The 17,224-nt window shown below is 36.8% G+C and overlaps 1 protein-coding gene across 1 annotated transcript; it reads right to left on the reverse strand.

The window, feature by feature from the left end:
• Positions 1 to 294: 294 nt before the first annotated feature.
• LOC149258361 (uncharacterized) lies at positions 295 to 1,158 on the reverse strand. Its single transcript, XM_089413274.1, has one exon. It carries the CDS (start codon positions 1,156 to 1,158, stop codon positions 295 to 297), a length of 864 nt encoding a protein of 287 aa, XP_089269400.1.
• Between the last annotated feature and the right edge of the window lie 16,066 nt (positions 1,159 to 17,224).

Raw genomic sequence — 17,224 nt, forward strand, 5'->3', positions numbered from 1 at the left:
GTTAAGAAGAGGTTTCATCCTGGTGGCTAGGAGCTTAGCTATAATTTTGTATGAAGCGTTGCAGAGCGAAATAGGCCTGAATCTGGCAAAGGTTTTGGGATTGGTTTCCTTGGGAATAAGAGCAAGGTAGGTGGAGTTGGTTCCTCCTCCTACCTTGGCTTTTTTCATGAAGCCTTTTATCATCATTATTAGATCTTCTTTGATGATATCCCAACAAGTCTTGTAAAAATGTATGGCGAATCCGTCCAGCCCGGGGGCCTTGTCCGGATCCATAGACTAAATGACTTTGATGATCTATTCTTCCGTGATGGATTGGGTGAGAGCTGAGTTGTCTTCAGGGTTGACCAGAAGAGGGATGTTTGAGAGGAGATCTGCAATATCTTCCTCACTGCCTTGATTACCTGTGGTGTACAAACTTTTGTAATGACTTACTGCTGCCTCTTTAATTTCACTGGAACCTTTGCATATCTGCCCTTCTGCTGTTGTAATTTCAGAAATGTGATTCCTGGAAAGTCTTGCTCTATATTGGCGATGGAAGAAGGTGGTATTCCGATCACCCGCTTTCAGCCACAGGCTTCGAGATTTTAATCGCCAATGCTCTTCCTCTGTTCTAAAGGATCGAAATGCTGAGCATTGAATTTTAACTTCTTTATCTAGCAAGGATGGGGTTATCTCTCTGCTTTCCATTTCAGATTGCAGTGCCTCTAATGTCTGCACTATTTCTTTTCTTTGGCTGGAAGGATTTGGGGCAGGCTTCCTTATCCATTCCTTCAGGGCTAACTTTGTAGCTTTGAGCTTCTGTTCCCATACGTAGCTGGAGGACCCAGTGACAGGCTTGACCCATGTTGTTTTCACTGTGTCTATGAATCCATTCCTCTCTATCCAGAGGGGACTGAATCGAAAGGGGATTGGGCCCAGGTCTTCTTCATCTTCCAATATGAGCTGAATTGGTTTGTGGTCTGAGGTCAGCTTGGGGAGGATTTTAGTGATAATAATTTTCTTATTCAACATCAGGGTGCCCTGTACTAGGAATCGATCCAGTCGGGCTGCGATATGGTCTTCCCCCGCTCTGTTGTTGGTCCATGTGTAATGCCCTTTAATCGGATTGAAATCTTGAAGATCCCATTGTTGTATAAGGTCTTCCACCAGGGGAAGCATGGGATCTCTGTTGTTGATTCCACCCCTTTTTTCTTTGGGTTTTAAAACTATATTTAGGTCCCCAACAAGGATGATGTTGTTAGGGGATCGCTGCTCTAGGAATGCAACGAGGGAGTTCCAGCAGTCCCTCTTTTCAGAATAAAGAACAGGTACATAGAGATTGAAAAGGGAGAAGTTCAACTTACTTGAGCAGTGTGTTCATTCCGTGTAGATCCAATGCTGAGCCTCATGGGGTTTATTCAGCAGGAAGAGATCTTCTGCCCAAAGGGTTGCAAGCCCTTCGGATGTGCCCCTTGAACTGACTGCTCTTCCTGTGCTTTTCTTCCATTTCTTCTTGTTGATATCTAGAAGGGCTTTCCCCTCTATCTTGGTCTCTTGGAGCATGAGAATGTCTGAGGGTTCTGTTTTGAGTAGGTCCTTGACCGCTTCCGCTTTCGAGGGATTACCCAGACCTCTGCAGTTCCAAGAGACGAGGCGCATTATTTACCATGGGGTTGAGGGCCTCCCTTGGGGGGCCTGTTCCTGGAGTTTCTCCCAATAGACATCTCTATTGTGGGTTGACTTCCTTGTGTTTTAAGCCTTTCCGCCTCCTCTTCCCTTATTTCTCTGCGAGATTTCCTGCCTGCTTTTCTTGTGGGCTGCTCGAAGGTTTCATCCTCCGATGAGCCTGAGCTGTCCACTGGTTTTTTCCTAGTAACATCTGCATATGAAGGATTAGAAGGGCTTCCTTGAGGAGTTTCCAGATGTGCCATTTCCCCGTCCTCTTTGTTGTTGGAGGGAGAGGCAGTCTGTTCCAGGTCTTCAGTATCTGTTGTAACTGGGATACTCTGTCTGCTTTCTTTGCCCTTTGGATTCTTTTCTTGGGTGGGGTTGGAGCTGCTTGGTGCCTCTTTCTGTATACCTTTCCCGCTGCCTTTTTTGTGATTAGTGGTTTTTTGGATTAGGGTCCATTGCTTACCATTTTGTTGATCTGGTTGTTCTTCTGCCTTTTTCTTGCAGTGTTTGGCGAAATGTCCATAGCCGTGGCAGTGTCTGCACTTAAAGGGAAGTTGTTCATAGTCCAGCTCTTGTACATGTGTCCATCCTGCAACTGTAAGATTGATGGCTTCCGGCAGGCCCTCCTCCAGATCTACTTCAACGCAGATGCGAGCACATGAATATTGATCCTTTCTTACAGCTTGATCTATGTATTTTCCTAATCCATTGCCAATGATCTGAAGAGACTTTTGATTCCAGCAGTGGAGTGGGAGGTGGGGGAGCCGCACCCACACCGGAACAGCAGATGGGACATCCTGGGCTGGATCGAAGTCTGGCGACCATTTGTTGAGGTATAATCCCTGGGGGCCCATGAAATAGGGTCCGTTTCTGAAGATTAGGCTTTTATCTTCTGCACTTTCGAATACGAAAACAAAAAATCCTTTGCCTACGAAGTAGCTTTTTATTCCTTCTTTGATTAAGGGTTTCCAGTTCCTTTGAGTCCAGTCCTCCACCGCTTTGGGAGAGGGCCAGAGGCCCGTGAACTGGCCAATGAGTCCTCTCTCAGCTAGATTCAGTGCTGCTTTGCACGTTTCTTCTTCCGGGAGTGCTACCGAAGGAATGGTTTCCAGTTTCTTTACAAACTTTTGTTGGATGGCTGATGGCGGGCGCTTGCTACCGGCTGCTATCATGGCTTTGAAGGCTGCGACCTCCGGTGGAGGAGGCAGGGGCGGATTCGGATGGTTCGGGTCCCCGGATGAAGGCATGGTTGGGCACAGCAGAGCTGATGCCAATGCCAGCCCTTTTCTCAGAAATGGACCACTTCAGCGAGGTCGACCAGGAGATGGGAGCGATCCAGAGGTGTCAGGGCAGAGATGGTCGAGCCCAGCAGCAGAAGGCTGCCAGGCAGGGAGGCCGCAGGAGGCAGCTCAGAGATGGAGGCAGCTAGGTCAAGCCTGAGCGGGCTCTCAACGTAGCGCAACAGAAAAATCTCTAGTAAATATTTTCATATTATATATACTAACTTAATGAGATAATTTAAATGGAAGGTAAATTTAATTCATGAGAAAGATCAAAACACTTAGTTCCTGTTATATCTCATATCGTTAATATTTTTTGATAAAAAATAATTAAATAAGAACTTTATATTAAACTATTATTATTGTTACTATTTATTATTATTATTATATAGGAGCTAAAATACATTTAAAAAATATGTAACAAGATTCTTAACCATAGAGATTGATCTCCATTTTACCATGAATATTCTTAACATATAGATATCATTTTGTTACAATGTCATGGCTTATCAACACCACATGCCTAACAAATCATAACTCATTTCAAATGACACTTGTTTACATGAGAATTTTTTTATAATTAAGGATTTTAATTAAAATAACAGAAGATTCATAACTAATTTTGACGTCAATATCAATCTTTGATTTTTTATTACTACAAAGAATATTCTAGAATATTTTGTGGAGGTTAATTCCCTACCATCCACTTAATAAATAATAATAATTAAATTAAAATTATAGAAGCCCTATTCCAAAATAGACATGCCTATTGGCTTAATCATTAATATTAACATGTATTATTACTAACATGATTATATAAATTAAATGATTGGTACAAATGGATAGGAATAAATTCATGATAAGTATCAAAACACTTTCTTCTTGATACATATGATATTGCTAAGGTTAAAAAAATCATAAATACTAGCCAGATTATATATTTATGTTAAATAATCGTAATAATAATAATAATAATAATGAGATTCTAACTCAATTGGTCAAGTCGTCATTGTTAAAGAACCTCTACTATGAAGAGGTCATAGGTTCAATTCTCTTGACGTAGGGGTCACCTATCTTTAGGGACTATGGACCCCATACTAAAAACAAAACAATAATTAGAATTTTTGTATTAGATCAAAATCAGTTCCTTATTCATGAAGAATACATCATGAAATGCGTCATCACAAGTCCAAGTTTTCTAGACTAATCTTTCATATCCAATTGTGCTCTAGAGAGTTACATTACTAAGGAATGAAAGATGGCCTTAACTGGCCATTAACCATCAATTCACTAAACTAATCTTTCATATCCAAAATCAAAATTGTGCTCTAGAGAGTTACATTACTAAGGAATGAAAGATGGCCTTAACTGGCCATTAACCATCAAGTTACTAAATTTCAAATTGCAGTGCAGATTGACACATCCATATGCTTCTTTATCATTATGGATCTTCATTCATATGGTAAACAACCAAATGATCACTTACCACCTATGACCATTTCCAACGATTTCCATTAACACATCAATCATACATAGGAATGTTATTGGTATTTGGGGACTTCATAATGATCATCATGTATATAATCTATATTGCAATTCTTAAGGATAATAAGTTGTTTCACATTTTCTTGAGAATTAGAACTCTAAAAGGAAGATTTAAATTGGTGGAATGGTTCTCTGTCTTAAATCCAACAAGTAGATATATAGGTTAATATTCAAACATACCTACATGTATATTAAAGATACAAATTTGGTGGAGTTTGTACCAACAATCTTTAAGTCAATTCTAGCAATAAGTACTTGTGACTTGGCAAGTTCCCATATCTCTCACTTACAATAAACATGAATATTATCAAAACATTCCACAAACATCAGTTTTGGAAAAATATGAGAAAATTCTACTGAAGAAAGAAGAAAAATATTTTGTTACCTTTCATTTGATATTGGTTCTAGTTTTCTTTGAATTTCTCTCTAATAAATATTTTCATATTATATATATACTAAGAATAAATATTTTCATATTATATATACCAACTTAATGAGATAATTTAAATGGAAGGTAAATTTAATTCATGAGAAAGATCAAAACACTTAATTCCTGATATATCTCATACCGTTAATATTTTTTAATAAAAATTAATTAAATAAGAACTTTATATTAAACTATTATTATTGTTACTATTTATTATTATTATTATATAGGAGCTAAAATACATTTAAAAAACATGTAACAAGATTCTTAACCATAGAGATTGATCCCCATTTTACCATGAATATTCTTAACATATAGATATGATTTTGTTACAATGTCATGGCTTATCAACACCACATGCCTAACAAATCATAACTCATTTCATATGACACTTGTTTACATGAGATTTTTTTATAATTAAAGGTTTTAATTAAAAGAGTAGAAGATTCATAACTAATTTTGACGTCAATCTCAATCTTTGATTTTTTATTATTACAAAGAATATTCTAGAATATTTTGTGGAGGTTAAGTCCCTACCATCCACTTAATAAATAATAATAATTAAATTAAAATTATAGAAGCCCTATTCCAAAATAGACATGCCTATTGGCTTAATCATTAATATTAACATGTATTATTACTAAGATGATTATCTAAATTAAATGATTGGTACAAATGGATAGGAATAAATGCATGATAAGTATCAAAACACTTACTTCTTGATACATCTCATATTGCTAAGGTTAAAAAAATCATAAATAATAGCCAGATTATATCTTTATGTTAAATAATAATAATAATAATAATAATAATAATAATAATAATAATAATGAGATTCTAACTCAATTGGTCAAGTCGTCATTGTTAAAGAACCTCTACTATGAAGAGGTCACAGGTTCAATTCTCTTGACGTAGGGGTCACCTATCTTTAGGGACTGTGGACCCCATAGTAAAAACCAAAACAATAATTAGAATTTTTGTATTAGATCAAAATCAATTCCTTATTAATGAAGAATACATCATGAAATGCCTCATCACAATCCAAGTTTTCCAGAGTAATCTTTCATATCCAATCGTGCTCTAGAGAGTTACATTACTAATCAAAATTGTGCTCTAGAGAATTACATTATTAAGGAATGAAAGATGGCCTTAACTGGCCATTAACCATCAATTTACTAAATTTCAAATTGCAGTGCAGATTGGCACATCCATATGCTTCTTTATCATTATCTTGTAGTATGTGCTTATAATTCATAATAGGGATATCTTTTGTTGATTTCTTGACATGTTTTTAGATATTAATAAAAAACGTATCCCTTGAACGTGATTTTTTAACCATGTGATGAATGACCATAATAGATCCCCCAACAAAATGAGAGAGGAAATTATATTTTCTTTGAAAATGAGGATACCTTGTAGGATACATTTTTTTTAACAAAGGCCATATATAACACCCCTCCTCCGGTCACCCTTATGCTAAATTATTATTTTTATATATGAGTTAAAAATATATACATTTAATAAAACATATAACAAGATTATTAATCATGGATATTTACCCCACCTTGCCATAGATATTATTAACATATAAATAGGCTTTGTTACAATACCATCTCCCAATATCATGGCTTATCAATACTACACGCTCAAAAAAATCATAACTTCATCTAACATTTTTTTTAATTAATCAATTTATTTAGTTAATCAATTTATTTTTCAAATATATTTGATTTTGAATAGTATTAAAATATTATAAACATTTCATGAAGGTTAAATCCTTATCATTCACTCTTTTTTTGGGGTATTTGAATCTTCAATCTCATGGTTTACATAATAATTCATAACATGCGGGTCACTAACTTAAATGTCTCTGGTGCTAATACCATCCACTTAATAATTATTTATAGTTAAATTAAAATTCTCAAAATCTTATTAAAAATAAACATATATCTATGGTTATAATAATGTTAAAAATTAATAAAAAAATAAAAAATATTATTATTATTTTTTCCATTAAAATTAATTTAATTTATTAATTTAGAGTAATTAATTTATTGTCATAATAATGTTGAAAATTAATAAAAAAAATAACAAATAATAATAATATTATTATTACTTTTATTCAAAATTAATTAAAAAAATAACCAATAATAATAATATTATTATTACTTTTATTCATTGAAATTAATTTTAATTTATTAATTTAGAGTAATTAATTTATATATAATTAGATAATTAAAAAACAGAAAATTCTAAATCTAATTTTATTTAAACTAATTAACGAGTTCGTGTAGTAATCTCGAGAAGCCCATCATACTCTTCGACTAACATCTTCTAATTGTCGGCTTCTTTATTGGTATGTTTATTAAGAGCTTATCCTTTTCATTTCTATGAGGGCCCACTAAGTTTAGGCACTAACCGAAGACCCAAAAACGCGATGAAACAAGTCACTCACCTAGTCTCCCTGATGTGGCTTATCGTCGAAGTGAACTTTCCGGCGAAGGAGCAAACTTTTCTCCCGCAAACACAGTAAATCATAGCCCCATTTACTCCACATGCTAACTCGTCGTAAGCAAGTCCCCAACTACAAATGACCTTTCGCGGTCCTCTTTAAGTGGTCCGGGTCCTCTCGGTTCATTCGCATGCCAACCGCGTGGCAAGTGTGGGTCTACGGTACAGTCATTCACCTGGTTCAATGAAAGCTTTTAGATGCTCGGCCCTACCTTAACATGCACTCCGGGATCATCATATTGGCTCATTCCTTTTGTCCCTACGATCATGGTGACCTCTTCTCACGGTGGATTAGCCATCACTCAAGATCTCCCTGACAAGCTCATTAATGGGTTCATAATGTGCCCTTGTTCAGTTTTTGGGAGCCTAGAGTATCCGTAGGACACACAAGTCCATCTTCACTCACATCATTATGCTTTCCATACAGAATACTATATATAAATTTCTTACGATGTTAGCATAGTGACGAAGTTTTGGAGTCCTTACGATGTTAGCATAGTGACGAAGTTTTGGGGTCCATGAAAAGTACTCTGTATGGAAAGTATAATGATGTGAGTGAAGATGGACTTGTGTGTGCTAGGGAAACCACCACACCATTACATTCTAGTTAGAAAACAACTATGCACAAGCATATAGGTTTGTTATTGGCACACAAATGGGGCATACAAAAGTTATTCAGATTTGGGGATTCCCCAATTATTATGACTAATATGATTTACTGTACAACTCCAAAGGACAACAAGTTGGACCATTCTTGGCATAACTCCAAAGGACAAAATGATTCTCATGGGAGGTAGACACAAACACACAAGTTAATCTTGACAAATATAAAAAATTGTGGAAAATTGATAGTAGTTGAACATGGACATTATCATTACATTCCATAACCTCCTAGATCAAAATAATAATATTTTGGTTTAATAAGAAAAATACAATTAATTTGTTTAATCTCCCATTAGGAGCAAGACACAATTTTTCCTTCTTATCCCAATAGGGCTTCTAGGATTTTAATTTTATCTATCAATAATTATTAAATGGATGTTATAGATTTAACTTGCATGGAAAATTTTAAAATATTCATAGTAGTATACACAAATCAAAGGTTGAGATTTATCTCCAGGTAGTAATGCCCTTTTTGTATTTTTAATTAAATTGATTAATTAAAAAAATGCCATATGAACAAGTGCCAAATGAAGTGAGTTATGATTTTTTGGTCATGTGGTATTGATAATCCATGGTGTTGTAATAAAATCATATTTATAGATTAAGAACCATAGTAAAGTGGGGGTAAATCTCCATGGTTAAGAATATTTTCCATGTTTTTCGAATTGTATATATGTTTAATTTATAAATTAATAATAATATCATGTTCATTATGAATTTATGTGTATTAGTGTTTACTATCCATTTAGTTGGTGTGGTTGGTCAGTATAAGGAGATGTGTCACTTAACGTTATGTTAAAATAATTAAATAATATTTATAATAACAAATTGAAAAAATCCTAATAGAAAAAAAATCAATATTGGACATATATAAAATACATCAATTTCCATCTTATTTTTACATCAACTTTATATAAAATGTAATTGAAAGTAAAACACTTTTAATTTACTTTTAGTATGAAGGGAGATATGTAACATCAAGTTAACAAATGACATGTAAAAACAAGTGTTGCAAGATATTTTAGTCCCTACTATTTCAGTTAGAAATTATTCTCTTGGAAAAATTGCATAAAAAATTATAACCCATATTGGTCAATAGACAAATTGAATTCTACAATCATTTTTTGGCATGAACTAATAAATTGAAATTTTAATTGGATACTTTAAATGCTTTCTTAGGGAGACATACTTGCATACATTTTTGTGGTTAATAACCACTAGTAAGTCTACATATTCACAATTTTACTCCTACATAAGAATTCATGAAAACATGGGGTTAAAAAAGTGTTGATAAAAACTTAAATAATGGTGGGAAATAACTCTTGCTAAGTATATTTATTTACATCTTATTCTTATCCATTTTTTATGCAAAGAGTTGCTTAAATTATTAGTGGACGTAACTGATGGAAATATCTTATTTACCTCAATATGAGCTACTTTTACCTATTTTATTTTTGGATTTTAAAGGTTAAGAATAAAAAATTATACAAAAATATCTATAAAAAAAATGCATGAGTATTGCAATCATATCCATAAATTATAGCATAAAATATGTTAGGCACGTATCCACATGACATTATATTTGCAAAGGTTGCAATAAGACCTTTAAGTTATGGTCCAATCAAATGTTTTAAAAATAGTTTTTTAATAATATTGAAATTTTTTTTTTTTCAAAGTTAAACAGTCAATGATAAAGTAATAGTGGTAAGCGAAATTCAAAGTCCTCCCAAATTAGGAACTAATAATATTATTGATATAATGATGGGTATTTCATTCTCTATTCAGTTAACGTGTAGTATTCAAAACCAAAATATATTAATATAAAATAAATTTAGTGTTAGCTATAAATAAAATATTTCAATGTCCATGTTGGAAGTCAATTTAATCATTTCCCTTCCTGATATACATGTATATATTTGTTAGAGATATAAACAATTAAACATGTAACATATTTAAATAAATAACTTAATTTTTTACACCAATTATTAACTTGATTATATAATGAGAAAATAGGAAATTTTTTACACCAATTATGGGCTTGATTATATAATCGGGAAAATCTCATAAAAACATGGAAAATAGTGAAATAATTAAAACCTATGGAAAATTACCCAAAAATATAAACCTAATTAAATATAGTCCGATTACCCAAAAATGTAAACCTAATTAAATATAGTCCCATTATATTTGTTAAAATGTTATTAGATAAATTCATATATCTCACATGGAATCATTTGAAATTAATCACATAGGCATGAATAAAGACGCCTAAGATTTTTAATCCTTTTAATCTCTTAAAACGTAAATGGGAATGATACTAGAGATGTATGGAGTGAAGAGCTGCAAAAAATGAAGTCCATAAAGATGGCATATCTCTCCCATCAAATCTTTGATGGGAACATGTCTTAATGAAAAAAAGTAAAGCATTATTAGCTTCCCAGTCGACGTTGGGACTAAACTTATTTTGGTGTAGCTCGACAGATTGACAACCCTGAGATAGGCTGCGCTGAGTAGAAATCCTCACTAAAGCTCTTTCACACGTGGATTGCCATTTAAGCTTAGGCTCACAAGCTTCGGGAATCTCAATCTAGTGGCCATATCTTCCAAAAAAAAAATATATGCTAATGATATCCTGTAAAAATTCTTATCAAAATTCTTATAGTGAACCTCACGGAAATGGCTTCCATCTTGATTTTCCATGAATAAATAGTTCTCCTTTTTAAACCCAAAATGTAGGTATTGAGAGAGATGATTAAAACATGTTTTCCATTATGTTATTTCTATGGAAGGCATTCTTGCAGTGAACACGACAAGAGTTGGTACACCATTGTCATGGTCTTCACTGATCGATTGGGATTTTTGCTTATGTAAGTGAATTTTGCAGCAATTGCAACCAAATATTCATCATCTCTCGGGACTCTTTTGGTTATTATTAGGAGAAGATGCCAATATCGTGTAGAATGATCTTCATGTGTCTCAACTCAGTTTTAATTATCCTATAGTTATCCTCCATTTTAATAACATTCTTTAACAATTTGATGAATTGGTTGATTATGGCATTCCCTGCCATGGTGGTGATGGTTTGGTTGATTATGGCATTATTTGCAATGGTGGTGATGGTTTTCATGGCTTTTTTTAGAAGAGCATTGCAGTTAAGAAGAATTTGAGAATGTGGGGTTATTATTTATTTATTTTTCTTTTTCTTTTTATTTTTCAGTTGAAAATAATTTCATATTTTTATTAATAAAAGTGATTACAATAGCTTGTTTCTCTTTTGCTTCCTCTTTGAAAAATATTTTTTCCATAGATCTATCATTGTACCTCCATATAAAACATAAAAAATAAAATCTACTTACATATATTTTTTCTCATATCCTCGAATTCTACCTAGAATTCCTCATGAATATTGTTAGTATAGCCCTTCTGTTTGTTTTTGAAGTATCTTTGATATCGCCTCAATAATGGTCATTACAACTACACAAAATGTATATTAAGAATATGCTATGCTACGTGATCTATATGGTTCCTTCATTTACTACTGAACCCTATTAAAATGCAAAAAAGTGAATCATACTTGTCTATAGCATTACTCCCCTTTTCGACAAAATGTCTATAATCCCATTCTGTTCACGGAACACATCCCTGTATGTGATCTATGAAAAGTCTACTCCAGAATCTGGATATGCCTCATCCATGCAGTAAGAATGAATTGATTAAATTGAGAAGATCCTTGTACCCATTCTATGACACTTTTTGAGTCCTCAAAAATCTTTAAAGTCTCAATATCCAACCATTTTGCACATAGTAATGTCAGGGACCCATTCTATGATACTTTTTGAGTTGCCAAAAATCTTTAAAGTCTCAATGCCCAACCATTTTGCACATATTAATATCCCCCATAATGCAATAATTTTCCCAAATGTTTGTGCCCCTCACTCCTTGCCACCAAAAATGATAAGATGTGCCAATTCTATTACAATATATGCCCTGTATTCACATTTTCTTTGATCACATGCCCCATCAAAAAATTTAGTTGGGAGTACCTTCTAAATGTCAGTATACTTAATGATTCTTCTATGGTCTTTCCTAATAATTTTCCCAATCTCCCCAAAGTATACAACGATATTTATTATTATTTCTCTGATATCTAGTTCTCTTTGTTCAAAGATACTCTTTTTTTTTTTTTTCATCTGGGAGTTTTCATTTAAAGCAAGGTCATTTCCTCTCCTCATCATCCAACAACTACCACCTGAAAATTACAGCATATAGGTTTCCAGTGAGGTAACACATTGGCCACAGAGTAAGTTATTACATCAAACACCTCTTTTTACTTCATTAAGCATGCATGAACTAACTACGTTGTAAGTCGTTTTCTCTACTGGCTTGGGGTGAGCAGACACTATTCACCCCAGCTAATAGAACGCCTTTATTTTTGTCCTCCTCATGCAATCGAAATCTGACACGTGGGAACCAACTACGTCATTGGGACTAACAACATAACTATCCCGACTTGTTACAATGCCTTCGACCTTACTTTCCATGTTCCTCAGCACTGAGAATCCTCTGGGTTTGTCCATCAACCAAACACAGGTTTTCTTCCTTCCCTTGTCTTGTAACCCACTCGTCTGAATAATTTTCTTCAATGGAAATCCAACTGGCCAGTTGATCCTGGTGGATATTGGCGGCCACCTGCCAAGTCCACCTGGACCCCCACCATTGTTTCTTTCAGCATTTTCAGTTTCCTTAATTGTAGCACAACTTACTATTTTTAGCAGTTTTTCAGGTCCTGAACTTCCGGAGCCGTTTTGAGGCCCTAAACGACATTTTTTGGGAAATCTGGGGCGACATGGGTCCATGGACCGATGTTGCCTCCAAAAGTGGTAGTGCTCGGATAGATCTTTCTAACGAACTATTGTACGCATCAAACGGAGATCGTATGCCAAAGTTACGACCCCGGGAAGTTGGTCTACCAATTTACCCAAACGGGGCCCACAGTTTGGTGTTTCATCTTCTAGGGTTAGGTTTTGGAAGGTTAAGGGTTTTCCATTGTTTCTCAACAATAAATAGGCCTTCGAGCCTCATTGTAACACAGTTCAGAGGCATGTAGCCACCACATCTCTTCTCAGAGATAAGCTACCATCGCCCTAGCTAGTTTATTTCCATTTCTGGTTGTAAGCATATTTCAGTATTTTCCATTAATGAAATGAAGTATTATTTCCGCTGCATCTTTGTGTATATGGTTATCTCTGTAATTTGTTGCATTCCTGTTTAAATCTGGATCAGTGGTATCAGAGCAGTCTATTTTTTTCTTTGTTTTTCTTTGCATGTCCCCAACGAGGCCGGGATATAAGGAGTTAGGGCTTGAATTGGTCGAACCTTTACAAGACCAGCCTTGCAAATCCCGACAGCCTCCCATGGCGGATGATAAGAAAGACGAGGGGGCAGGAGATCCTATCAAAATCTTGCTCGAAGAAGCCCTCGAGCGACAACAGAATGCGATGATGGACAGGTTTGCCCAAATCCTTCAGCGGCTACCCAGAAGTGACGCATCGGCTTCCAGCAGCTACTCTGGAAATGCCACGCCCTTTAAGGTACAAGTTAATTTTGAAATCCCCATCTTCAAGGGTCAAATAGACGCGGATGCCCTAGATAAATGGTTAAATCTGCTAGAGGGTTATTTTTTGTTCATGAATTTTCAAGTCGGGAAAAGATTGTTTTCGCTCTTCTCAAAGCTGCCCCCCACGTCAAGGACTGGTGGGAAACATACTGCGAGCAGAAGGATGAAAGTACAGGCTCATTGTTTTCAGCCACACCCACTTGGAATGACTTCTGGGATGCCATCAAGGAGCAATACTACCCTGTCAAAAGCTATGAGGACAAATACATCAAATGGACCACACTACGGCAGGGACAAGACCAAGATGTGCCAGAGTTCACAAACATTTTTCATACCCTTCGCACACAGTTGGGTATCAAAGATTCTGAGCTACATTTGGTACTCAAATATCGCAGCTGCCTACACAAATACATCCAGGAAGAGATGGAGTTCTTGAATATCTCCTCACTCAGCACAGCATACCGATACGCTGTCAAAATCGAGAAAAATTTCAAACAGAAGAAGCGAGACTTTGGATCTGCAAATCCGAAGCCCAAAGGACAAAGCCAAGGCGAGGTGACCCAAGACAACCTGTCGAAGCCGCAAGAAAAGAACAACACCACGAAGCCGAAGAAGGACATAGGAAAGTGGTGTGAGTTCCACAAGAGTCCCACTCATAACAGAAGTGAGTGTCGGACCAAGCAGTCGCTGGCGGCCGAGTTGAAGGCTTTTGAGTCATATGCATGTTCCGACCCTGAGCCAGAACCCGACAAGGGGAAGCAAATCATTGATGCAGATCCCAGCACCACTGTTGCCACCACCAAGATCCAGAAAAATGAGCCGAAAAATCCAGAGGAAGGGGAGCGTCTTTTCCACTCACGAATGTGGGTGAAGGGTTCGCCACTGCAATTCATTGTCGACAGTGGCAGCCAAAAGAACCTTATTTCAGCAGAGGTCGTGAAGCGGTTGGGCCTACCGACTACACCACATCCACAGCCGTACAATACCGGGTGGCTTCGTGAAGGACGAAATCTCAAAGTTCACTAGTAGTGCCACCTTCCCTACAACATCAAGCCCTTCACAGACAAGGTATTGTGTGATGTTACACCTCTGGATGTTTGTGATGTATTACTAGGCCAACCATACTTGTGGAGGCGACATGCTGTGTATGAGTCAAGGCCTTGTGCTGTCATTATTTCTTTGAATAATTCATTATACAAGATACTGGAGGTAGCCCCACCTACCTCCACATCTTTGATCACCGCTAAGAAAGGCAGCAAGCTCATCTCCCAGACCAGGAAATTCATCTGTATGGGGAAGATTGTTGCTACATCCATGGCCCCCGCGAAGGGTTCCTCCACGCAGCAGCAGCAAAGGGATACAATCATGACAAGACACAGGAACAATGCCTCCTCACCCACAGGGGTACCACATACGTTTCAGGGGGGCGACAAAGTTTGGTTACATCTGGAGAGAGAACGCCTTACCAAAACCCATCAGAAACTCAGGCGACTCCGACATGGTCCTTACACTAGTACCAAGGCTACGGGAAACAATGCTTGGAAGCACAACATTCCTCCATTCCTTTGCTTGCACCGAGTGTTCAATGTGGACGGTTGTCGACCATGCTTCCCACCATATCTCGACACATTAGACATTGCAGAACAGCTCACACCCACAGAATTAAATCCAGATTGCATGGAACAAGCTGCAACTGATCGGATCATGGACACACAGATCAAGAACACTCACCAATAGAATATCCAACTGTATCGAGTTGTCAAAGCAGGCCAACTCCTTCACTAGGGCAAGTGGCTCACCAGGGAACAAGTTCAGCAAAAGTTTCCTCATCTCATGGAGGAACTCAACGCAATGGGGACCATTGCTTCCTAAGGGGGTAGGAACGATCCAGGTGGATATTGGCGGCCACCTACCAAGTCCACCTGGACCCCCACCATTGTTTCTCTCAGCATTTTTAGTTTCCTTAATTGTAGCACAACTTACTATTTTTAGCAGTTTTTTCAGGTCCTGAACTTCCGGAGCTGTTTTGAGGCCCTAAACGATGTTTTTTGGGAAATCTGGGGCAACATGGGTCCAAGGAGGACCATGTGGACCCATGTTGCCTCCCAAAGTTGTAGTGCTCGGATAGATCTTTCTAACGAGCTATTGTATGCGTCAAATGGAGATCGTATGCCAAAGTTACGACCCCGGGAAGTTGGTGTACCAATTTACCCAAACGGGGCCCACAGTTTGGCATTTCATCTTCTAGGGTTAGGTTTTGGAAGGTTAAGGGTTTTCCAGTGTTTCTCAACAATAAATAGGTCTTCGAGCCTCATTGTAACACAGTTCAGAGGCATGTAGCCACCACATCTCTTCTCAGAGATAAGCTACCATTGCCCTAGCTGGTTTATTTCCATTTCTGGTTGTAAGCATATTTCAGTATTTTCCATTAATGAAATGAAGTATTATTTCCGCTGCATCTTTGTGTATATGGTTATCTCTGTAATTTGTTGCGTTCCTGTTTAAATCCAGATCACCAGTAAATTCTCTGCTCTAACAAAACCCCCACAGACTAACATACATGGATAGCCCCATCCCTTGGCCATCTGCATATACATAAATCTAGACTTGAAAATCTTTCTAAATTTTGTATGGAGCCTTGAAGCCACTTCTTCTTTAGGTGCAAGGTTCAATTCCCCCTATGGATGAGGTCATACCTTTCAAGGGTCCTCTCCCCTATGACTATTATGGTGAAGTGAATACAATTCTTTGTTGCTAGGCTTACTCTGCCATGCTTTTCCTACCATGTGATCACCACATCCATTCTACCAATGCCCTCTCCAAGAAGCATGCCCAATCCAAGTTCTGTGATATCTGCAAGGACAAGTCCATTACAGCTTACTATGTGGTTGATGATGTGGTTCTTTGCTAAGAATGCGACTGGGACGTATCCATGTAGGAGTCTCCACCCGCCACCACTAGTTCCACTCCATCAAAGGTTGAACTACCCCTCCACTGAAATTTTGGCCACTAGGTTGGGTTTCGATCTCAGTGAAAAATCTCTCAATAACTTTACTTTGCCCCTTTGGCTCTCTAATCCCTAATGTAGGAATTCGCTCGTATGGGGAGAACATTATGATTTTCTTGATTACATCGTAACGGGTTTTATGAAAGTCAATCCTGTAAATTCCATAAGAGTATTGTGGATAAGGGGATTTTGAAATGGGATGTATCTATTGTTGGCTTGTTGGGGCTTGACCGAGGTTCAAAGTTAATTATCCAAACAAATCTTGGTACTATTGGCCCTTTCGGCAACAGTTCGAGGAGCATGGACTGATGTCTCACCTGAAGTAGCATGGGAGGGTGCTAGAACCAGGTTTCCGCACGTTGGAGATGTCTGATGAGCTCGACTGGTCCACGGTTTGACCCTGTGCACAGGTTGATTCGCACACTTTCCTATACCTCGTAGCTTGATATATTGCCTTCGTGTAGCCCTACTCAAGGGCTGAATGTCGCACTCTTGCGTTATTACCCAAGGCCTTACTGATA

This window comes from Pinus tabuliformis, chromosome 6 (genome assembly GCF_031772625.1).
Source record: "Pinus tabuliformis cultivar Carrire ecotype Pingquan chromosome 6, CPIR1, whole genome shotgun sequence".
Taxonomy (NCBI): Eukaryota; Viridiplantae; Streptophyta; class Pinopsida; order Pinales; family Pinaceae; genus Pinus; species Pinus tabuliformis.

What these genes read in the sequence shown, in the direction of transcription:
- LOC149258361 (XM_089413274.1), bottom strand. Translation starts at nt 1,158, where the DNA reads ATGCTTCCCCTGGTGGAAGACCTTATACAACAATGGGATCTTCAAGAT.